This window comes from Orussus abietinus, unplaced genomic scaffold (assembly GCF_000612105.2).
Source record: "Orussus abietinus isolate OABI.00-Male unplaced genomic scaffold, Oabi_2.0 scaffold128, whole genome shotgun sequence".
NCBI lineage: Eukaryota > Metazoa > Arthropoda > Insecta > Hymenoptera > Orussidae > Orussus > Orussus abietinus.
This window is the reverse complement of record NW_019394281.1, coordinates 96,717-121,080: the sequence shown is the minus strand read 5'-3', so window position 1 is coordinate 121,080 and position 24,364 is coordinate 96,717. Positions and strand designations below refer to the sequence as shown.

Below are 24,364 nucleotides of genomic sequence, written 5' to 3'. Positions count from 1 at the left end.
ATCTAAAGGATATATATAAATATCTATGGCCATTGTAGATGAAANAAAATGGACGCCGATTAAGACTTTCGAGAAATGGCCGCCATACGGAAGTCGTAATTCCGAAGTGACCCTGCCACGCTTATCGGCCTTATCAGGACCCGAAATTAATCGAGTAAAATCGACTCGATCTCGATCCAGACGAGATCCGTCCGAATCGAATTTTCGATCGACATATTTCGACACTCCATTCAACGAGCCGTCAATTCGAAATCCGATCTACGCAATCACATAATCTCGAGTGCGTGATAAAGAGAAAGAGGACTTTCATCACATACACGTATACATTGGATTCGAGTGCGGGTTTTAAAAATGGCGTAAATATATTCTCAGAGAATCGTCGGTTGATCAGATGACGATCCGGATGTTCATCTCTCTACTTCCGGTGTTCAGTCTCGGCGACGCCTTCGACCTCTACAGAGCAAATCGCGTCTTCGTCGAGGACGACCGGACACCGGAAGTGCCTTATCAGGTATGAAAAACCGCCCTTAAGGTGAAGTGAAACACTTCGGAAAATTTCATCGACATCGGTAAATAAGATCCTTGTAAATACCTACGTTACCGACGTTCGTATCTATATCATTCTGCGGCTTCGCGCGTATCAATTCACTTTAACATTTGATGTGATCGACGAAACATCATTAACCAAAGAATTTAACCGCGGCAAACAATTATTTGGTTGTCCCTATAACGACTATATTCTATGGTTGAACCGAAAAAACTTATGTTGATTCAACTAACTATTTTTCTGCGTGCAATGTTTGGTAAAATGATAAGATTGGCAAAAAATTTAGTAACGTCAACCAAATATTTGTTATAATGACCATATTCTATGGTTGGACCAACAAATTTAATATTTCTTCAACCAACTATAATTCTACAATGTCTGGTAAAATGCTAAGATTGACAAAGAATATAATCGCGACAACCAAATATTTGGGATAATGACCATATTCTATGGTTGAACCAACTAAACTTATAATTCTTCAACCAACTATTTTTCTGCACTATCTGGTAAAATGCTAAGATTGACAAAGAATATGATCACGACAACCAAATATTTGGTATAATGACCATATTCTATGGTTGAACCAACAAAACTTATATTTCTTCAACCAACTATTTTCCTGCACTATCTGGTAAAATGCTAATTGACAAAGAATTGACAAAGAATATGATCACGACAACCAAATATTTGGTATAATGACCATATTCTATGGTTGACCTAGCAGATCTTATATTTTTTTAACCAACTTTTTTCCTGAAATGTATGGTAAAATGATAAGATTGACAAGAACGCCCCGAGTGTCATTGTCAGACCGAAGCAGACGAAGAGGAAGTAATTCCTGCTGGGGGATGCACGAAGTTCGGAAGTTCGGGGCTCCTCTTCCGGGAAGTTTTCCTCGCCCGGAAACTCGGGGCGATGTTTAAGGAGGGGGGGCGGATAAATTGCGGGCCGTCATTTCCTGTTTGCCCCCCAAAAGGTGTCGCTGCAGCTGGCGAGGAGGAGCCTGCACTTTTGCGGCGGCGGCGCTCTCGGCGACAAGTGGGTTATCACGGCGGCTCATTGCGTTGACGAGTAAGTGACCGATATCGAGGCCCACTCGAAAAAGTCAATCGATACCTGCCGATATCTTCGACAGACTGCGTTGACGTCGACTAGCGACCGACTTTCGAGGTGGAGGACGGCAGGTGTTATAGGAAAACTTCATATAAATTGAGAAAAACTGAGAAAAATTCATACAATGTGATATAAGTTGATGAAACTTGATAAACTATATCATAAGTTGATGAAATTTGATAAACTATTTCGCAGGTTGATGAAATTTGATAAACTATTTCACAAGTTTATGAAATTTGATAAACTATTTCGTGGGTTGATAAAATTCGATGAACTATTTCATCAGTTGATTGAATTTGTTAAACTATTTCATAAGTGCATAACATTTTATGTTTGATTAGTAGCTTTAATTAAAATCTTGATATAAATTGATAAAAACTGAAATGACGTCGATCAGAGACCGACTTTCGAGGTGGAGGACGGCAGGTTTCGAAGGAAAACTTCGTATAAATTGAGAAAAACTGAGAAAATTTCATACAATGTGATATCAGTTGATGAAATGTGATAAACTATCGCATAGTCTTATAAATGTGATGAACTATTTCATCACTTGATTTAATTTTATGGACTATTTTATAAGTTGATGAAATTTGATAAACTATTTTATAAATTGATAAAATTTTATGTTTGATTTGAAGCTTTAATTAAAAACTTGATATAAATTGATAAAAACCGCGATGACGTCGACTAGAGACCGACTTTTGAGTTGGAGGACGGCAGGTGTCGAAGGAAAACTTCATATAAATTGAAAAAGAAATGAGAAAATTTCATACAACGTGACATGAGTTGATAAAACTTGATAAACTATTTCATAAGTTGATAAAATTTTACCCACTGGGTAAATTACTATGTATTACCAGGCACCGTATGAAGTATAATATAGTTACAATTTTTGAAATGACTTAATTTTACTATCACCTACGAGTTTTTTTTTTTAAGAATAAGTTTACAAGAAGATGCAATAAGTATCTATAGCACCGATCAAGAAGTACCGGAGCGGTCTTCATAAGTCCGAAAAATATTTATTCCTTCATATGCTTTGTTAGCATCATTTTTAGCGTTCCTGCCTCCTTCCCGTAAGTCCCGGATTCAAATCCCGACAGTTGCAAAAAAAGTGTTCTGTGTCGAAAACAGCAGAATTTGTCTGCATAGCTGTACTGGACAAGTTCTCAAACAGACTCTGCTCAAAAAGTGTTATAAATTTAATTTTTCTTACAAATACGTATGAATATCTATAGACCATCTATTGTAGATATATATACAAAATATATACGTAGAATGACACTTAACGAACCTGCAGAGTCGGAAACAATTGCAACGTTCAATGCCCTCTTCAGGAAGATGCAGAATTTCGGGCGTGCGTTTAATTACTCCCGCCAAGAGGAATATATGAAATCCATTTCTCTGGAATCCCAGGAGCTCATTTCCGGTGGATTGGACCGGCGAAAAAGAGGAAGGAAAGGGAAAAAAAGAATCAATCACTGCGCGCGACAGTTTCATGATTGAAGTGGGCCACGCGAAAAGTAAACAGTTGATACCGGACTGAATAATGGATAGACGTGGGACAAGTGGAAAATCAATTTCCCCGGATGTTGAAAAGAATAGTTTCCCGCCTCTACGGCCGAATTGTGAATATCTGGAGAGGAACTCCACCCTGAAAGAAAAGAATCCCTTTCTAGGAGAAATAAATTCTTGGGAAGATGCTCACTGGTTCCTGGATTAAACTAATTTTCCTTTTTTTTTTTACATGTATCTTCGAAGAAAAGTTTTCACGAAAATGTCCAACTTCTGTATATAAAATACTAGAAATTCATTTTCGCTTGTTTTCCTAACCTACTTCAAATATACATTTTACGTTTCCTATTTTAAATTGAAAACAGAGATTTATCCATTTTACAATTGAATTATCCATTTTACAATTGAATTATCCATTTTACAATTGAATTACCCATTTTACAATTGAATTATCCATTTTACAATTGAACCATTTTACAATTGAATTATCCATTTTACAATTGAATTACCCATTTTACAATTGAATTATCCATTTTACAATTGAAATAGATTTCATGACACGATTTTTCATATTTTATTTTAAATTGATTTGGGGAACAATTTTATCAACCTCTGGATACCGGTTGAATTTGAGGTTGAAGTTCGATTAGTCAAAGCTAAACGATCTAATTCGGCTGGTTAATCTAAACGGCGGTTAATTGAAATTAACCCGCCGTTAAGATGTGGAACGTGTAACTCATTGTAACCGAGGATTAGCATTTGACCGAGGTTAGTGGAATCGGACATTACAAAGTCAATTTTACTGGAACCAAGAAATTTCTTTCGAAGGTCGCAAGTAATTCATCTCACTTAGAAAGTAATTTTTGACGCTCAGGGCAAATGGAGGTGTAATTACGGTCATGTGGCGTTAATTGTTGCACATGTTTTCGCCCGACTCGGGTATTCCGGGATTTTCAGTTTCTTTACCAGAAGAATTTCTCTCTCTTTCTCTCCTTCTCGCGGCTAAAAGAAAAGCCTTTGTTATTGCTTTTTATCTTTCGGCCCGCGAATAGGTGGATTTTTTACTCTTGCTTTCAGACTGGTAAATAATGTCACCCTCGTTAAAGTAGTAGCCGACACGAGAGATCTGCGTCTGCCAGGAAGTACGCATTACGTCAAGAGGATCATCATCCACAAGGATTACGACCCGACCGACTCCTGGAGGAACGACATAGCGCTCCTCGAGGTGAGGTTCTCTGATATTCAGAAATCTTTCCAAAAATCCTCCTGCGTGTTGATTTCACAATTCACAAAAATATTAACATTTTTTCATTTTTAAGAATTCTCCGGCAAACAAGTTTATTAATTAATAAAAATGTTAACCGAGAGATGAAGTTTTCTGATATTCCGAGAAAATATTCGGAAATCTTTCCAAAAATCCTCCTACATTTTAATGTCACAGTTCACGAAAATATTAACATTTCTACATTTTTAAAATCTCTCCTGAAAATAAGTTTATTAATTAACGAAAATATTAACCAAGAGATGAGGTTTTCTGATATTCGGGGAAAATATTCGAAAATCTTTCCAAAAATCCTCCTGAACGTTGATTTTAAGGTTCACGAAAATGTTAACATTTCTACATTTTTAAGAACTCTCCTGGAAATAAGTTTAATAACGAACGAAAATATTAATCGAGAGATGAGGTTTTCTGATATTCGGGGAAAATATTCGAAAATCTTTCCAAAAACCCTCCTGACTTTTCATTTCATAGTTCACCAAAATGTTAACATTTCTACATTTTCAACAATTCTCCTGAAAATTAGTTTATTAGTTAGGGAAAAGATTAACGGGTCCAAATTTATAAGAATCTTCCAAAATAGTAGTTTATTTAATAATTAATGGAAATATTAACACGTCTACGGTTTTAAAAATCCTCCGAAAAATTAATTCACTACTTAACAAAGATTATAATACTATTGAACTTCTGAGAATCCTCATAAAAATTCATTTTTGAATAACCGAATTTATTAACACAATTCCTGGCATCAACCTCATTAGAAAAATGACATTAAAAGATAGATCTGTAGGAAACACAATTAATTAATTAAATAAAAAAAGTAATAATTCCACTAATTTCCAGCTGGTGGAAGGATTCAAGGATAAAGGACCCCTGGACTACGCAAAATTGCCAAATCCTGGACAGGAATTGCTCGCCGGCGAATTGGCATTCTCCGTAGGCTGGAGTCGCCCATTTAAAGTGCATATAAAGAGTAAAAAAGGTCCTTGATAATGGAATACAAATCCGACAAAATTTTCAGGAGTCCAATCGTCTCACAAGAATGCAAGGCATCGACGTGGAAATTGTTTCTCGAGAGGATTGCGCAAAATCGTACGCGGTTTTCGGACTCGGGATTTATGACACCCAGATTTGCGCATATACCCCAAATCATAGAAAAGAGTCATGCAATGTAAGTGTAAACTCATGAAATTTCAGTTCTTTTCAAATTTGTTTATAAGTATTTTAAAAGTAGTGTATAAAAAATGAAATTTCGCAAGTTTCAGGACCTACCTTAGGGTCTCCATATTCACGTTTTAAAGTATGAAACGATTTGAGACACCCAGGACGTAGAAATGTTTTATAAACGATTGAGCTTTCGGATGCCGCTTTCACATCCCCTTAAGGTGATATGAAAGTGGCGTCGAAGAGGTTTTGTTTATAAAACTTTTCTCCCACCTCGATTTACCGAATAGTTTGAAACTTTGCAACGTGAATAGGGAGACTATAAAGAAGGTCCTGAAACTCATGAAATTTCAATTCTTCTCAAATTTGTTTATAAGTATTTTAAAAGTAGCGTTTAAAAATGAAATTTCGCGAGTTTCAAGACCTACCTTAGAGACTCCATATTCACGATTTGAAGTATGAAACGATGTGAAACACCCAGTTCGGAGAATAATTTTATGAATGATTGAGCTTTCGGATGCCACTTTCACATCCCTTTAAGATGATATGAAAGTGGCGTCGAAGAGGTTTTGTTTATAAAACTTTTCACCCACCTCGATTTACCGAATAGTTTGAAACTTTACAACGTGAATAGGGAGACTACAAGGAAGGTCCTGAAACTCATGAAATTTCAATTCTTTTCAAATTTGTTTATAAGGATTTTAAAAGTAGCGTATAAAAATGAAATTTCGCGAGTTTCAAGACCTACCTTAGGGTCTCCATATTCACGTTTTAAAGTATGAAACAATTTGAAACACCCAGTTCATGGAAAAGTTTTATGAACGATTGAGCTTTCGGATGCCGCTTTCACATCCCCTTAAAAAAAAAATGTATATTTGTATCGTCACATATGTATATTACGTCCCATGTCCGGACATGTACCCTTTGAGTGTATCTAAAATAAACTTCATAGACATCTATATATATCTTATATACGTTCAATAAACATTTATATACGATTAATTTACGGATATTCCACGTTCAGAAAACTCGAGGAAACGACTCCGACGATTCGGCGAATCCACTTTCGGAATCCATTTTCCCGGGGACAAAAAGCAAAGACGTTCTTCGCCCTCGGGTCCAGATATATCGGCGGTCGACCCAATTAAGAAAAAGGCAGCCGGGGCGCAAAAGAGCCTCCAAGAGCCGCGAAGAAACGAAGAGAATAACGAAAGGGTCGAGCATCCTCCGGGAGTTCCTTCGAGGGCTCTTTCAGAACTCGGTGAATTCATTTCGCGAGAAAAAGAGCTCTCTCTCTCGCTCTCTCTGACAAGGAAGGTACCCCAGGTCGATCTCTCCGATTTCATTTCTTTTATAATATGTTATAGTAGACTAAAAACTAAGCGACACGTATTTCTTTTTATCTGCCATTAAACACTTTAAGGGGTGAAACCACCCTAATAGCATGGAATAATTTCTAAATATTTCGAGAGAAAAAGAGCTCTCTCTCTCTCTCGCTCTCTCTGACAAGGAAGGTATCCCAGAGCAAAAGAAACAACCCCTGTCCGTCGAAGCCGTAGATAAACGCGATCGATTCAATGAAAATGGATTTCCTCTGAAAGACACTCGATTGCCGAATCGTCCTCTTCTTTTCTTTTAGTTAAATCGATCCCTAGTAGCATAGAATAATTTCTAAATATTTCTTTCCAATCTTTGCTAAATATCTCAAGCGACAGAAAAATCGACAAATTGATTAATCGGATAATATAAAAGTTTACGTAAAGTTAGATGAACAAAAAAAATAATAGCGAATGTACAATTTTAAATGAAACTTTGAAACCGGTCATTTGACCGGCCCCGGTACGATTAGTGTTAAAATTGTTTATCACTAAATGCGTATTCCAGGGGGACTCGGGTGGTCCTTTGGTGGCCAACTCGGAGCTGGTGGGCCTCGTCTCCTGGGCATACGGATGTGGCGACAGGAACTTCCCTACGGTCTACACCAGGGTCTCCGAATATCTGACTTGGATTGCGGCCAATGGCTTCCTGAACCACCTTCGTCCTGGAGGAGACTCGATCGATCATAGTCCAGGCGCGACCTACACAGAAGTTCTCGGGGATGCGCCCTCTAGAGAGCTGCACGAATCGACCCGTCCGCCGGAAATTCCCTAAAATTTCCTAAAATTCCCTGATATCCCCTGAAGTTCCATGAAATTCCCTGAAATTTCCTAAAATTCCCTGATATCCCCTGAAATTCCATGAAATTCCCTGAAATCCCTTGAAATCCCCTGAAATTCCCTGAAGTCCCCTGGTCCCCTGAAATTCCCTCAAATCCCCTTAAATTCCCTGAAATTCCCTAAAATCTCCTAAAATTCCCTGATATCCCCTGAAGTTCCATGAAATTCCCTGAAATCCTTTGAAATCCCCTGAAATTCCCTGAAGTCCCCTGGTCCCCTGAAATTCCCTGAAATTCCCTGAAATCCCCTAAAGTCCCCTGAAATTCCCTGAAATCCCCTGAAGTTCCCTGAAATCCCCTGAAATCCCCTAAATTCCCAGAAATTCCCTGAAATTCTCTCGATCCTATCGCCGAACGCAAAGACGCAAATATCTGCACCGAAACGCCCCTGCGGATCGATTGCTAATTATTATTTAAATATTCGTTATTCACTCGGCGAGCGAGAGGGAGGCGCCGCCGATTAGCAATCGATTTGCCCAGAAAAAGGATTCGCAGTCGTAGAAAGAAATTTTACTGGCAGAAACGTGAACAGTTGAAAATGGATCAGGAAAAGTCTTGTTCGAATACATTTTTTGTTATATCGACAACAAAAACATTTTTATTATATTGACAGCGAAGGTATGTTTGTTATATACATTACCATTCATAGTTGTAAAAAGAAATTTTACTGCCAAAAATGTGAACACTTGAAAATGCTCAAGCAAAAGTCTTGTCCGGGTACTTTGTTGTTATATTGACGACAAAAACATTTTTGTTATATCGACAACAAGAATATTTTCATTATATTGACATAAAAATCATTTTTGTTATATAGACAACAAAAATATTTCTGTTATATACAATTTCATTCACAGTCGTAAAAAGAAATGTCACTGCTACAAACATGAACACTTGGAAATGGACAAGCAAAAGTCTTGTCCGGATACATTTTTGTTATATTGACGATCAAAAAATGAATACGTAAAGTGAACGTTTCTCATATACGTAAATTGAACGTAGAGGAAAAACCGTGGGTGGATAAACGTTTGATTTTTACACTAACCACCCATATTCCACTAGATTTATGTGTATAAAACCCGAATTCCGCTTTGTGTTTATTAGGAACAATTGCGTAAAATCTCCATTTGCTCGGAATAAACGCATGAAACAATTAATACGTAAAATCAACGTTTCATATACGTATATTGAACGTAGAGAGAAAACCGTGGGTGAATAAATGTTCGATTTTTACACTAACGATCTATATTCCACTAGATTTACGTGTATAAAACCCGAATTCCGCTTTGTGTTTATTGGGAAGAATTGCGTAAAATCTCCATTTACGTATTTCCTGATAACACGGGATCCCAAGTGCGGGATATCGCCGACATTCATCTAATTTCGTGCTCGAGTCTATGCAAGCGAGCCCTCGTCGCAATTAATCGGAGGCCGGAATAATCTCGGAGGATCTTAATTAAAAATTGTACTACGAGGATCAGCGGGGATTATCGCGCCACCGGGCCGATTCGACCGATCGATACGAGGCCAATCGAGGGAGGGCACAAAATTCCCTCGCTCGATGGTTCGACGATTCATCGGCGTCGCGGTTGATGCGCGATGTCGCAATCCAAACCGATCGGCCAATTCCGGCGACGAAAGTGCACCCGATGCATCTACGCCAAATATACTGAGAAGAATTCCCTTTTTAGAGAAAAAATAAATAAAGGAATTCTTGAGTCGATTTTATTTCAAAACCTTTTAGGAATTCTTGCGTCGATTTTATTTCAAAATCTTTTAGAAATTCTTGCGTCGAGTTGATCATGAACCCCTTTAGACAAGAATAGGAATTCTTGCGTCGCGTTGATCTTTATTGTCAAGAATGTAAAATTGAATGCTCAAATTTATGAAGCTTCACGAAAGTGCGCTTGATGCATCTACGCCAAATATACTGAGAAGAATTCCCTTTTTAGAGAAAAAATAAATCAAGGAATTCTTCCGTCGATTTTATTTCAAAATATTTTAGGAATTCTTGCGTCGATTTTATTTCAAAATCTTTTAGAAATTCTTGCGTCGAGTTGATCATGAACCCCTTTAGACAAAAATAGGAATTCTTGCATCGCGTTGATCTTTATTGTCAAGAATGTAAAATTGAATGCTCAAATTTATGAAGCTTCACGAAAGTGCACCCGATGCATCTACGCCAAATATACTGAGAAGAATTCCCTTTTTAGAGAAAAAATAAAGGAATTCTTGAGTTGATTTCATTTGAAAATATTTTAGAAAAAATAGGAATTCTTGCGTCGAATTGATCTTTACTGTCAAGAATATAAAATTGAATGCTCAAATTTCAGAAGCTTCACGAAAGTGCACTCGATGCATCTGCGCCGAATATCCTGAGAAGAATTCACTTTTTAACGAAAAAATAAATAAAGTAATTCTTGCGTCGATTTTATTTCAAAATCTTTCAGGAATTCTTGTGTCGACTTGATCATAAACCCTTTTATAAAAAAACAGGAATTCTTGCGTCGGGTTGATCGTAAAACCTTTTAGAAAAAAATAGGAATTCTTACGTCGATTTGATTATAAAACCTTTTAGACAAAAATAGGAACTCTTGCGTCGAGTTGATCTTTACTGTCAAGAATGTAAAATTGAATTTATGAAGCTTCAATAAAGTGCACTCGATGCATCTGCGCCAAATGCACTGAGAATTCACCTTTTAGGTTAAAAAAAAAAAAAATAAAGGAATTCTTGAGTCGATTTCATTTGAAAATATTTTAGAAAAAATAGGAATTGTTGCATCGAGTTGATCTTTACTGTCAAGAATGTAAAATTGAATGCTCAAATTTATGAAGCTTCAATGAAGTGCACTCGATGCATCTGCGCCGCGTATCCTAAGAAAAATTCACCTTTCAAGTAAAAAAGAAAATAAAGGAACTCTTGCATCGATTTGATCCTTGTGTCAGGACAATTCTCAGATGATCACGTGTCACGTGACAAAGTTTGGTCGAATACCCTTAAAAAAAGATGTTGTCTTCGAATCGACAGATTTGAGAAGTAGTTTCACTTCACCTTAACCTGCCGTCGTGTGAGTTGCGACACTGACCATCCCAACAAAGTCAATCTCCCCGCGAAGAAACGTCTTTGGCAAGAAGTATTTAGCGTCCCGGGAGTAATTAATCTCGCCTAGAGAGTAAATCTGTCTCTCGGGGCACCTCCACCGATTTCTCGAGACCCCGATTGCCTGGCGGTTCCTCCTCCGTGAATTTTCCCGCCAATTTTTTCTCCCTCGGTCTCTGAGAATGGAAAGTCGCGACCAGTCGCCGGTGTCATCAGTGACAAGACGACTCGACTCATCGGCGGTCCACCCGTTCGCCTATCTAATCCTTATCACGGACAAATTCCTTATCCCGATTGGCCGTTAAATCGTATAAATCATCCCGAGGTGATATCGCTGCAACCAGTTCACGTAGAATTTCCGGGAACATGACATCCTACGGGACCACGATTTGCGTCCTCCTGGCGCTGGCGTCGACCGCGCAGGGTGAGTCATTTCGATGGTTGGGAGGACAATTCGCGAATTTAGAAATTCCGCCTCAAAACGAGGTAGAAGAGCTAGTTGAAACCTAGGATGTACGAATTTAAGGGAAAAATTAATTACCGGGATTTCTCATTCGTGTAAATCTGTGATCGCAATTAACCCTTTTAGTGTCGGCCGAATTTTACGATTTTACTAGGATTTGGAAAAAGGCTAATAAAAACCAAACGAAAAGCAATATTTACATAATTCAAAAAGCAGGGTATTAAGGACAAAATAGGGAATAAAACGGTGACGCTAATTTTTCTATATTCATTGAAAATGACATAAATAACAAAGGTATAAGTGATAAAAAAAAAAAATTGAGTTCTCCGTTTCAAAACGTAATTGCACATAGGAAAAGTCATCTTTTTATCGTAAATTTATATAGACCGTTTATTGCAAAGTACGTACTTTAAATTTCCAATATATCTTTTAACAAAATAAGTAATATTGCACAAGAAACATAAAAAATAACTCCAAGGCACATGGGAGGCGCCGGGCGGAGTATCGCATCCGAAACAAGTAATTGTCATAGGTTATAGGTTGTTATAGGTAGATTATAGATTGTTATAGGTGTTGTTGTATCGTTATTTTAATTCTCTCGCAATGAAATTAGACTATTTATAACGTATTATAAATTTATTTTGAGATAGAGATCTCTCGCAAAGCGAATAGTAAAGCGCTACAAGGCGCGGGCCGATATATGTGCCCATAATTATGAAAGTGGTCTAAGTCATATATTTTTTGTTTCGAAATTACATTGAATTAATTTCGTTTGAAATAATATGGCGTGAAATAACTGATAAACTCATTTTTTTTTTCAATTTTGACTTAGACCACTTTCATAATTATGGGCACATATCGGCTCTGGTACTAAAAGGGTTAAATGTGCGCTATTCTTCTTAACTTACAATAGTTCAGACCAGAACCAAACTGGCGTCGAGCTCTGATATTTCAATCGATATAAAATTATTGAAGGCTCTGATATGAGGAACGAAAGGGTCAGGACAATTGTACGACAATTTGGAACACTCTGGTAATCGAGAAACTTGCATTTGAACGGGATAAATGTTAACAAAAACAACTTAAGGACCGATATCAACGAATTATCGACAAATCGATGAAATCCAGCAGAGATTTAACGATAATCGATAAAATATTACGTGCACATTGATAAGAAAAACTCTGCATAATATCATAATCCGATGCCAAGGACGAGCAAAATTAAGATAAAACATATTTAGGCTAATGTGAAATGAAAACATACTTAGGCTAATGTATATTTAGGCCAAGTAGATACTTTACTTAACAATTTAAATAATTAATGTCATTTCAGCACGAGAGATCGCCCGGGATTACTTCGCCACGAAGATTGTTAATGGACAGGATGTGAAAATCGGCGAAATTCCGTACCAGGTGAGTGACACTTACACAGGTAAAACATAAGGTAAATCCCAGGTATGAAGTGGAATATATGTAAATTAATCGTCTAAATTAGGTCTATAGGTATAGCAAATGTATATCGTCTATCATCCACCTAAAAGAATATCTGTATCTACTGGATGCACCGAATCGATGGAAACTTAATTATGAAGACCCTAAGGAAAAACGTGATGCTTATGAAATTAAATTTTTCGACAAAAAATTGTGTATTTATCTCTGAGAACCAAAAAAAAAAACATTTTTTTCCGAAAAATGAAATTTTACGAANATTATTTTATATAAATGTATGACCCTTTCATATCACAATAATAATTCGAGATTGACAACAATTTTGAATAACTATCAATATACGTTCCATTATGAGAACATAACTGGGAGGGTTGAACAAAAATTCGGCAAATGTAAGATAAAAATTGTTGACAATTTTCAGGTGTCCCTCCAACGCACTGGTAATGCAAATCACTTTTGCGGAGGAGTCATTTTGAACAAGGACTACATCGTCACAGCTGCGCACTGCGTATCCAGGTGAGTCCTTGACCTTCGTAATTGGAAATTCTCTCCATTAATTAGCTCTTCAGAGAGCCCCGAAAGCCATTATCGACCTCTCAAAATCTCGGGCAAACTCGATTTAATTTCTCCCGTGCACTGAGACAAAATTTGCATAGATTTCTACGGACCTCGTGACAGAAATTTCATATAGAAAAACGTAAAATGGAAAAAAAAAAAGTTATACCATGGCGATTTTATTTCCAGCAAAAATGTTGAATGCAAAATTTTGTTATACCATGGCGATTTTATTTCCAGCAGAAATGCTGAATGCAAAATTTTGTTATAACATGGCGATTTTATTTCCAGCAAAAATGCTGAATGCAAAATTTTGTTATACCATGGCGATTTTATTTCCAGCAAAAATGCTCGGGACATAATCGCAGGTGCCGGAATGATCGATTTAAGGACACCTGGCCAGGTGACAAAGATTGAGAAAATCATTGTCCACGAGAAATACAATCCCGGCGATTCCTGGGTCAACGACATCGCTCTTCTGAAAGTAAGGAAACTTACAAGGAAACATTCCCAAGTGTCCTCCGCCGACCTTATTGATTTTCATATATGATGAAGAACGCAAAAATCTAAGAGACACCTGTTTTTCTTTTATCTGCAATGGTCCACATTTAAGGGGGGAAACAACCCCCCAAAGTTTGTCGAAAATTCGATTTTTATATTAACCCTAGTAGCACAAAATATTTGTCCTATATTTTCGATATATTTAACGAATATCGTACATTTTGTAAATATTTACCAGACATTTAAAATATTTGCCAAACGTTTACTTCAGAATATTATCTCCATAATATTTATACAATATTACCTCCACGTGTTTTCATAATATTTTTCTATCAGATATACAAAACAATTTCGTTTCATTTTAATATAAGTATTTCTTAAATATTATCTGCCGAATACATTATAAACGTTTTAAAAATATTTAAAATCAAAATCACACGTTTTGCTCCCATAATGAAATAGCGGAACGAAAATGTTAGAAACATTTCTCGTGTTTTTTTTTATACCAAATGAACCTTAATCAAGAGAATTCGTAAAATTAGAACTGTACAGATAAATTTTAACATACAACCATCCGAGAACTGATTCCTATATTTTTTCAACAGGTAGTGACTCCGTTTAAGAAGAACGAGAACGTATCCTTCGTCTCGCTGACGAAACCGGAAGACGCCATTTTGAGCGCCCAACCAGCAGTAGTTTCTGGATGGGGAAGACTGAGCGTGAGTAATTTTTATTCAACCTTAAAATGATAATGTGTCAAAGTTACGGACAGTTTGGTCTAATACCCTTAAAAAAAGGGTTGTATTCGAATCGACTGATTTGAGGGGGGGTTTCACTTCACCTTAAAAACCACTCGGAAGTACGCGAGGCCCTAAAATTTAATTCCCCTAGAGGCTGAATTCTAACTGAAAATCCCCGACGATGACGATGGTTTCCCTTCCATTTCGCAGATGGGCGGATCCACGACTTACATCCTGAAACGAGCAAACCTCCAAATTGCGGATTCAGCTTACTGCAGCGCTGCATATTCAGAATTCGGCTTGTCGATATATCCGACCCATGTCTGTGCAGACGCAGGACAGGAGGAAAGAGGATCTTGTCACGTTAGTATTCCTATATTAAAATAAAAATTCCTCTAATATTGCTCTCCCCCCCGGAAATATATATTATGAAGATATAAGTCAAAATATTCATGCAAAAAACAATATACACGGAAATAGATAACGTTTGACCGTCCTACAATATATTACTAAAAACATTCTCAGATATACTTCATCTGCAATGGCCGACAGTTGTTTATTTCCGTATTTATTTTCTTTACATGACCAATATATTATGACAGAAGATCATGGATATTTTTATGTAAAAATAATATTTTGTTGACAGATATATTATTCCATATGGGTAACGAGGAATTAATTTGCACATATTGTTTAGACATATATACACTGGGAGACATCAATGCCTTCCCATCCTGCACAGGTGATGCCGTATCTCCAGAGGAGGCATTCATGTCCGCCATTGTATATACGTTTAACAATATTTGCAAATTAATTTCTCGTTACCCATATGAAGATGTATATATGTCTAAACAATATTTGCAAATTAATTTTTCGTTACCCATGTGGAGATGTACACTGGGAGATATCAATGCCCTCCCATCCTGCACAGGCGATGCCGTATCTGCAGGGGAGGCATTCATGCCCGCCAATGTACACTGGGAGACATCAATGCCCTCCCATCCTGCACAGGCGATGCCGTATCTGCAGGGGAGGCATTCATGTCCACCATTGTATATACGTTTAAACAATATTTGCAAATTAATTTCTCGTTACCCATATGAAGATGTACAATGGCGGACATGAATGCCTCCTCTGGAGATACGGCATCGCCTGTGCAGGATGGGAGGGCATTGATGTCTCCCAGTGTACATCTCCATATGGGTAACGAAAAATTAATTTACAAATATTGTTTAGACATATATACATCTCCATTTGGGTAACGAGGAATTAATTTGCAAATATTGTTTAGATATATATATACATCTCCATATGGGTAACGAAAAATTAATTTGCAAATATTGTTTAGACATAATACATCTCCACATGGGTAACGAGGAATTAATTTGCAAATATTGTTTAGACATATATACATTTCCATATGGATAACGAGGAATTAATTTGGAAATATTTTTTAGATACCTATACTATTCCATGTGGATAACGAGGAATTAATTTGCAGGGTGACTCAGGCGGTCCCCTGACGGTGGAGGGAAAGCTCGCAGGATTAGTCTCATGGGCGAAGGAATGTGCCAAGCCGGGATTCCCAACTGTCTACACGCGAGTATCGGAATATCAGGAATGGATAGCCACGCATGCCGTTTAGGGGCATTTCCCTAAATCTAGTTCAGCCCCTGACGGCGATCCCTTGACTTCCGGTGCACGTAGCAGCAGTAAATTCATGACACCTCGCCAGGATGCACGAGTGAAATTCCTCTTTAGAGTTCCTTGGCCAGGCTGAGTCTCATCGCCTTAAAAACAACTCTCCACGACGACGGCGAGTCCTGGAATTTTTATCAAGCAATCCACTCGGCCGGATCCTCCATTATGTACCACATAGCGTGGGAGTTGATCTAAAACGTCGTAAAGTTGACCCCTCCCCCGGGTGCATTTCGCAACATTTTTCAATCTTCCTGAATCCTGCCGAAATCAACTTTATAGCTTGGCTCAATCATGGTTCAATAAAGTGTAAGGTAAAAAATTGAATGAACCTCGATAAGGCGCCACGATAAGAAAAATTATCCCAATATAAACCTCAATAAGCTATCACGTTAAACAAATTATGCCATTATAAACCTCAATAAAGCGTCATAATACAAAAATTACGACAAAATGAACCTCAATAAATTATCACGTTAAAAAAATTACGACAAAATGAACCTCAATAAATTATCACGTTAAAAAAATTACGACAAAATGAACCTCAATAAATTATCACGTTAAAAAAATTACGCCAGTATGAACCTCAGTACAGCGTTACGTTAAAAAAAATTATGATCCTCCATTATGTACTACATAGCGTGGGAGTTGATGTAAAACCTCGTAAAGTTGACCCTTCCCCCGGGTGCATTTCGCAACATTTTTCAATCTCCCTGAATCCTGCCGAAATCAACTTTATAGCTTGGCTCAATCATGGTTCAATAAAGTGTAAGGTAAATAATTGAATGAACCTCGATAAGGCGCCACGATAAGAAAAATTATCTCAATATGAACCTCAATAAACTATCACGCAGCAAGTCAGCTGACTGCTGAGACTCTGACGTCACTTCCATATCCTCTTAAGATGATATGAAAGGCACTGAGAAATTAAATCGAGGTCGATAAATTAAAATCCATATGTACCCTTTTTGTTTGAAATTTTTCCCCAACGATTTGATCTGTCAGATATGTATAGGCTGACTTTCCTATCACCTTAATGCGAATTACTCCGAGCAATTAATTTCCTTTCCCAGTTTCGCTCTAAAACGCGTCGAAATATAGAACCCACTAGAATCCGTTTCAGCGAAACAGTGGAAAATGGATTTGGAAAAGCGGAGGCCAGAGAGGAGCAGCGGCAGCAGGTCAGCTGACTGCTGAGATCAATACGCCATGTTTGCGACGCGATCACGTGTTGCTCTCATTTCCGGTGACACTCGACGGCATTTCGGGATTTTTCCGGGATAATTTGTCCCCCATTAGCCTTTAAATTCTCGGCCTAAGGTGCCCCAGGTCGACAGCCTTCGACGGATCCCAATTTTCTCGAGATTTCCCAGCAGCGCGCTGAGCCCCTGCGACTCCCCTAGGAGAGGATCAGAAATAATTTCCGCAAAAGTCCACTTTAAGCTCCAACGAGACGGAAGGCGATAATCCCGAAAGGAATGGGAGGGAGCTTTCTCGCCCCATTCAGATGGAAAAAAAAAAAAAAGTGAAATGTCAAAAGAGAGGAAAGACAATGGGTCAAGTCTTCCGGCGCGCCATTACCTGTATTTACATTGCTAATGAGAATTCCCGTTTTCAGGTGTCCTGCTCACGAGCTATCCTGCGCAATAAAAACTTATGGGGTGGTATGGGAGGGTGACTACCTCGGAAATTTAACCCTTTATAGGCCCGTGTAACTTTCAGCTCACGTGCTAATATATCAACATTTTGCCAAATAATTTTAAATTTTTCACAAGTTGGCGTGTACGTCTTATATGTGCCCATAATTATGAAAGTGGTCTAAGTCATATATTTTTTGTTTCGAAATTAGATTGAATTAATTTCGTTTGAAATAATATGGCGTGAAATAACTGATAAACTCATTTTTTTTTTAATTTTGACTTAGACCACTTTCATAATTATGGGCACATATGTCTCGGAGATAACCGATAACAATGTTGATGACGATCGGCAGCACTATCAACCTAAAATATCAAAGTAAATGTCTTGCAAGTTGTTTGCAGATAGAAACCCACGGAACCATCTTGTGCAATTGACATTGTTTGTGCTTCTGTCGGTGTTTATTGTTCGGTCTTCCGGCGCGCAATTACCTGTATTTACATTGCTAATGAGAATTCCCGTTTTCAGGTGTCCTGCTCACGAGCTATCCTGCGCAATAAAAACTTATGGGGTGGTATGGGAGGGTAACAACCTCGGAAATTTAACCCTGATTGATATACATAAGACAAAATTTAACATATATTAAATTCAAGGACATAATGGACCTACTACGATATATACCACCGCCATGATTTCTTCAAATTCCTTTCACATACACAAAATGTAAATGATCAGTAAATAGTTTTGTAATTTATGTAGTTAAAAAATGTTCTGAATTGCATAAATACTGTTATTGAAGTGTTGTAAAGATATATAAAATAAATAATGTATTGTTTTTCATCGATTTAAAGCATTTTAAATTACGTCGAATGGACATGGGCTCTTTCAAATTTTATAACGAATCCGGTAGTCAATATTGAAAGTGGCTTAACTCCATTCTTGGTAAGAAAACGCATACTATTCACTTAATAATTGCCATTATTTTAATATGAACTGTAAATTTAACTCCTTTAGATACACTTAAGCAGGATGACTCGTTGGTATCCTGTACGTATATTTTTAATTGCATTTAAATACGAACTTTTAAATATCTCAATTTAAGTATAAATGGACTTAGGCCACTTTGAAAATAAACGGCTCATATATGCGAGGTCTATCTAGACCTATTCATGGTCTAACAAGGAAGGTACCTGAGGTGTCCCCCTCCGATTTTGTTCATTTTTAAATATGTTATAGAGGACTGAAATCTAAGGGACCCGTGTTTTTTTTTATCGGCGGATAAACACTTTTAGAGGGTAAAATCAGGCTTCAAAGTTGGTCGTGCAAGGGGGTGAGTTGGCTGTTTCATATAAAAGCACTCGACCGATTTTCATGAAATAACCGTAAAAATGTAGGGAATGAAGAATTATGAAACATGCATTTGGAATTTTTCGAAAAAATTCATTTTTAAGGGGTGAGCCACCCCTTTGAATACTTCTTTTACCCCTTAAGCGAGCAGTAATTATTCTATCCAATTGAAACTTTTTTTGTAGTGTTCTGGTTTATAAATTAACCAAGTTTCATTTGGATAGAGCAATTACTGCTCGCGTAAGGGGTAAAAGAAGTATTCAAAAGGGTGGCTCACCCCTTAAAAATGAATTGTTCCGAAAAATTCCAAATGCATGTTTCATAATTCTTCATTCCCTACATTTTGACGGTTGTTTCATGAAAATCGGTCGAGTGCTTCTATATGAAACAGACAACTCACCCCCTTGCACGGCCAACCTTGAAGCCTGATTTCACCCCCTAAAAGTGTTTATCCGCCGATAAAAAAAAACACGGGTCCCTTAGATTTTAGTCCTCTATAACATATTTAAAAATGAACAAAATCGGAGGGGGACACCTCAGGTACCTTCCTTGTAAGACCACGTCTCGGAAGTACGATAATCCTATTCTGACCTGTTTGCGCATCGGAGTGGGGCACTCGTCGCGGCTCCTCTCAAATCTCTCGAACTTGAAGCTGTTGCTGCGGTAGAGCTCGTTGTCGCTCTGCTGTCTCCGGCAGAGCCTGCGCGTGAGGGCGCGCGGCCGGCAGGGGGCGCACTCGGCGGCGAGCTCCCAGTGCAGGTGGAGCATGGCGAGCTCGGCGGTGCACCGTGCCATGGCGCAGCCGGCGCGCCTCACGCGGTACTTGACGCGCTTGATGCGCCCCTCGGCGGGCCCGCAGTCGCAGCCGCGACCGCGCGCGCGCCGGCTGTGCCGCGGCGCGGCCGCGTGCGGGCACTCGCACGCGGCCGCCTCGAGCGCCTCGCGCGGCGGACCCACGTGGCCGGGCGCCGACGGGGACGCCGCCGCCGGCCGCGGGCCCCACGTGGCCGTGTGCCGGCACGGTCGCTCCGGGCACTCGCACCTGCAACGCCCAACATCGGATGAGTTACCTCGTCTCCGTAAGGTGATATGAAAGAAGGGAGAGATAATGATCCTATAGGACATTAGGTTAGGTTAGTGATGTCGATTTGATGTGATAGATAGATCGTTTCACCTTACTATGAGTGATCTATTGTGGCGTATAAGTGCTAGAGGTCTCCATAAGGTGATATGAAAGGAGAGAGAGAGAGAATGATCCTATCCACACGCGCGCACACACGCACACATCAAAACGTCAAAATATAACATTTCTCCACACGGGATGAAAAATTAAAATTTGATATTAAAGACCTTAAGGTGATATGAAAGGGTCGTTCTGTATATATCAAAACGTCGAAATAAAACATTTCTACAAACGGGATGAAAAATTAAAATTTGATATTAAAGACCTTAAGGTAATATGAAAGAGTCGTTCTGTATATATCAAAACGTCGAAATAAAACATTTCTCCTTAGGGCCTCCATAATCACGTGCTTAAGTCTCAAATGATTGTATATATATTAAAATGTCACAATATTTATAAACCGTGTCTCCAAACTAGGTGCACCGAATAATTTGAAAAATGAACACGTGATTATGGGGGTCTTAATGATGGTCTTGAAACTCGCAAAGTTTCATTTTTCGAAGAAAAATTGTTTATTCATCCCGAACGAGAACCAGAAAAAAAAGGTTTCTCTCGAGAACTTAAATGTCGCGAGTTTTAAGACCTTCATTAGGATCTCCATAATCACGAGTCAATGTTTCAAATTATTCGGTGCACCCGGTTTGGAGACAAGTTTAATAAATATTTTGACTTTTTAGTATGTATATATGACACGTTTATATGATAGTCCAAGTTGAATACAAATTTTTTTGCTTCAAAAAACACATTTTTTTGTGAAAAATGAAATTTCACGAGCATCGCTTTCTTCCCTAGGGCCCCCATAATCTCGTGATGAACTTTTTCAAACGATTGGGTGCACCCAATTTGGCGAAAACTTTTATAAATATTTTGACTTTATGATATGTATATATGATAGTTTTATATCACCTTGAGGTGGTATGGGATTCGGACATTCTTGAAATTTCAGTGTTTATTTTCTTCTGAACAGTTTGGACATTTCTAGCACCTGAAGGTGATGTAAAAGTGGCGTCCGAGGAGTTCGAACACTCTTGAAATTTCAGTGTTTATTTCCTTACTAACAATTTGAACATTTTTAAGACCTGAAGGTGATGCAAAAGTGTCGTCCGAGGGGTTTTGACACTCGTGAAATTATAAGTCTTCTTTTAATTTGTTCCTAACCCTTTTCTTTTCACTTTTAACAGGTTGAGGTGTCTGTGGAATTCTGATGTCCATGAGATTTGAACTTTGTTTCAACCCTTTTTTCATTTTTAACACATTAAGACAATGTGAAAGTGGAGTCTTAAGAAGTCTTGACATCAATGAGATTTCACATTTATTTTAAAATTATTTCTAACATTTTATTCGCATCAAATTCCGTTTTATTTGCAAGTCAAGAAGTTTAAGGCCCCCAACCTCCATGAAATTTCACTTTGTTTTTAAAAATCTGTTTCTAACATTTTTTAATTTTTGTCACCTTCAAACTGGTAAAAATGTCCTCAAATTCCCATAAGAGCTCCTAATGTCTCTCAACCAATAAGAATTTCCAATAAAGATGCCAATAAAAATTTCCTTGGATTTACTTCAAAACCCACTCAAAATGTCTTCAGAATTTCGTAAAACCTCTTCATGATTTCCACCCTGAATCATGAACAAAACATCCTCAAACTTGAGTGAACTCTTTTAAATCTGGCAACCATGCCGAACATAACCTCTCTTAACAAGGTCCTAACAAGTCGCGCCCTCATAACCCCCACCCTAAATCATCATCAAAACGTCCTCAACATTTAGAGAACCCCTTTAGATCTGGCAACCATGCCGAACATAACCTTTCCTAACAAGGTCCTAACAAGTCGCGCGTTGCGCCCTCATAACTCCCACCCTAAATCATCATCAAAACGTCCTCAACACCTAAAGAACCCCTTTAGATCTGGCAACCATGGCGAGCATAACCTCTCCTAACAAAGTCCTAACAAGTCGCGCGTTGCGCCCTCATTACTTCCCCCCTAATTCATCATCAGAACGTCAACATTTGAGTTAACCCCTTTAGATCTGGCAACCATGCCGAACATAACCTCTCCCAACAAGGTCCTAACAAGACGAGCCCTCATAACCCCCACCCTAAATCATCATCAAAACGTCCTCAACATTTAGAGAATCCCTTTAGATCAGGCAACCATGCCGAACATAACCTCTCCTAACAAGTCGCGCGTTGCGTCTTCATAACATCCACCCTAAATCATCATCCAAACGTCCTCAAAATTTGAGTGAACCCCTTCAGATCTGGCAACCCTGTCGAGCGTGACCTCTCCGGGAGGTCGTAACAGGTCGCGCGTTGCGCACTAGGTCGGGAGGCCGTCGAGTATTCCTAGTCGGGGGGGAGAGGAAGGGAGGGAGAACGGGTTGAAACTTGCACGTACCTGCGGACTCTCCTGGAACAGGAGGCGCGGGGGGCGTGCGGGCAGGGCTGCGCCTCTGGGGGACAGTCGCAGTCGGGGGTCGGCCTTGCGGACCTGCGGACCCTGATGAGCACAGGGTGCACCGGGCAAGGCTGCACCTGGCAGGAGCAGACGATGGTGCGAGGGCCTCGCGACCTGCGCCCGCCGCCACCCCGCTTGGCCCGCTGATCCACGTGCAGCTGACAAGGCTGCGTGGGGCATCCACAGGCGCCGCCGCCGGCCGCACGGCGCCCGGCGCCCTGAACGCGTCTCCACACCCGCTCCATTCGGCCACCGGCGTGCGACTGAGAGCGGCCCTCCCCACTCCGCCACGGCCGCGCGCTCGGGCACCTTCGGCGGCGCTCGGGCGCGCTCGGCCGCCCTCGGCCGGCCGACCACCCCTGCCGCCCCAGTGCACGACGGTCGCAATCAGTCGCGCTCCGTCCTCCTCCCTCGTTCGGCGCGGATGCGGCTGCAGGGTAAGGGTCGATTTATACACGTCCGATCCGGCTCCGATCCGACTCCGGTTTGTACAGGGATGAACATGAATGCCTCTCATAGAGATGTGCTAACGCCTATGTAAAATGTGAATCCACGCATGTCGAAAACTGTACACACTTGGAAAAGATCGTGCCCCACCGAACACACTATATCACAGTGACGTAACACTGGAATAACATGACGTATAACGTATTTTATTCAAAATATACATTAATGTCGTATAACGTCGAGTTATCACCGTTCGGTAACATTGTTACAAACTTGTAAGCATTGCAGTTATATAATATTAACATAACATGTAACATGTTATCCATATGGTATGTATACGTTATGTTACTCGTTTTATAGCAGTGTTTTAGAACTGCGTAGGAAATAGTAATACAAATCTTATTTACTCCCCAACTTAATATTATATGTATGTTATATTACATGTTAGAAATGTTGTGTAACGGTTATATTATTGTTACGTCACCGTGTTTGGTGGGGCATATGTAAATGGATCTTAAGGGTCGATTTACCAACGTCCGATCCGACTTAGGTTTATGCAGGGATGAACATGACAGAGATATGGTACTGCCAATTTAAAAGACGGATGTACGCATGTATGACACTGTACCGACTGAGCCGGATCGGACGTATGTAAATGGACCTGAACCCTTTGAATCGCTCTTTCGACGATATCTTCCGATATCGGAAAAACTAGAGTCTGGACTGACCCTGACCGGACGACACGGAAACGGAAAAGTAGAAACGCTTTCACTGGAAAATATCGAGGGACTGTTCACTCAGGAAATCTTGCATTTTAAGAGGATATGAAAGGCGCTAAGAAATTTAATCAACGTCGATAAAGCAAAATTCATCTATACCCTTTTTGCTGGTAATGCCGTTTTGAATACTCAAGTGGGAACATAAGCTGGCGCGTCCCATTACCGACATTTATATTCA

The 24,364-nt window shown here is 39.2% G+C and overlaps 2 protein-coding genes across 2 annotated transcripts; both read left to right on the top strand.

The window, feature by feature from the left end:
- The first annotated feature begins 230 nt into the window (after positions 1-230).
- Positions 231-9,356, top strand: LOC105695007 (mite allergen Eur m 3). Its single transcript, XM_012416219.2, has 7 exons — positions 231-280; positions 373-511; positions 1,524-1,618; positions 4,253-4,400; positions 5,298-5,414; positions 5,476-5,625; positions 7,503-9,356. Exons 2-7 carry the CDS (start codon positions 392-394, stop codon positions 7,767-7,769), a joined length of 897 nt encoding a protein of 298 aa, XP_012271642.1. The 5' UTR covers positions 231-280; positions 373-391; the 3' UTR covers positions 7,770-9,356.
- A 1,940-nt stretch (positions 9,357-11,296) lies between these two features.
- On the top strand, positions 11,297-16,283 carry LOC105694694 (trypsin-1-like). Its single transcript, XM_012415596.1, has 7 exons — positions 11,297-11,354; positions 12,727-12,806; positions 13,264-13,358; positions 13,740-13,881; positions 14,504-14,617; positions 14,849-15,001; positions 16,140-16,283. The coding sequence occupies exons 1-7, from the start codon at positions 11,297-11,299 to the stop codon at positions 16,281-16,283; spliced, it is 786 nt and encodes a 261-aa protein (XP_012271019.1).
- Positions 16,284-24,364: the final 8,081 nt, after the last annotated feature.

Excerpts from the sequence above, each read along its gene's own strand:
- LOC105695007 (XM_012416219.2), top strand. The coding sequence starts at position 392 with ATGACGATCCGGATGTTCATCTCTCTACTTCCGGTGTTCAGTCTCGGC. Across the intron at positions 512-1,523 it reads CACCGGAAGTGCCTTATCAG|GTGTCGCTGCAGCTGGCGAG; the intron begins GTATGAAAAACC and ends GCCCCCCAAAAG. Across the intron at positions 4,401-5,297 it reads ACGACATAGCGCTCCTCGAG|CTGGTGGAAGGATTCAAGGA; the intron begins GTGAGGTTCTCT and ends ACTAATTTCCAG.
- LOC105694694 (XM_012415596.1), top strand. The coding sequence starts at position 11,297 with ATGACATCCTACGGGACCACGATTTGCGTCCTCCTGGCGCTGGCGTCG. Across the intron at positions 11,355-12,726 it reads GCTGGCGTCGACCGCGCAGG|CACGAGAGATCGCCCGGGAT; the intron begins GTGAGTCATTTC and ends ATGTCATTTCAG. Across the intron at positions 13,882-14,503 it reads ACGACATCGCTCTTCTGAAA|GTAGTGACTCCGTTTAAGAA; the intron begins GTAAGGAAACTT and ends TTTTTTCAACAG.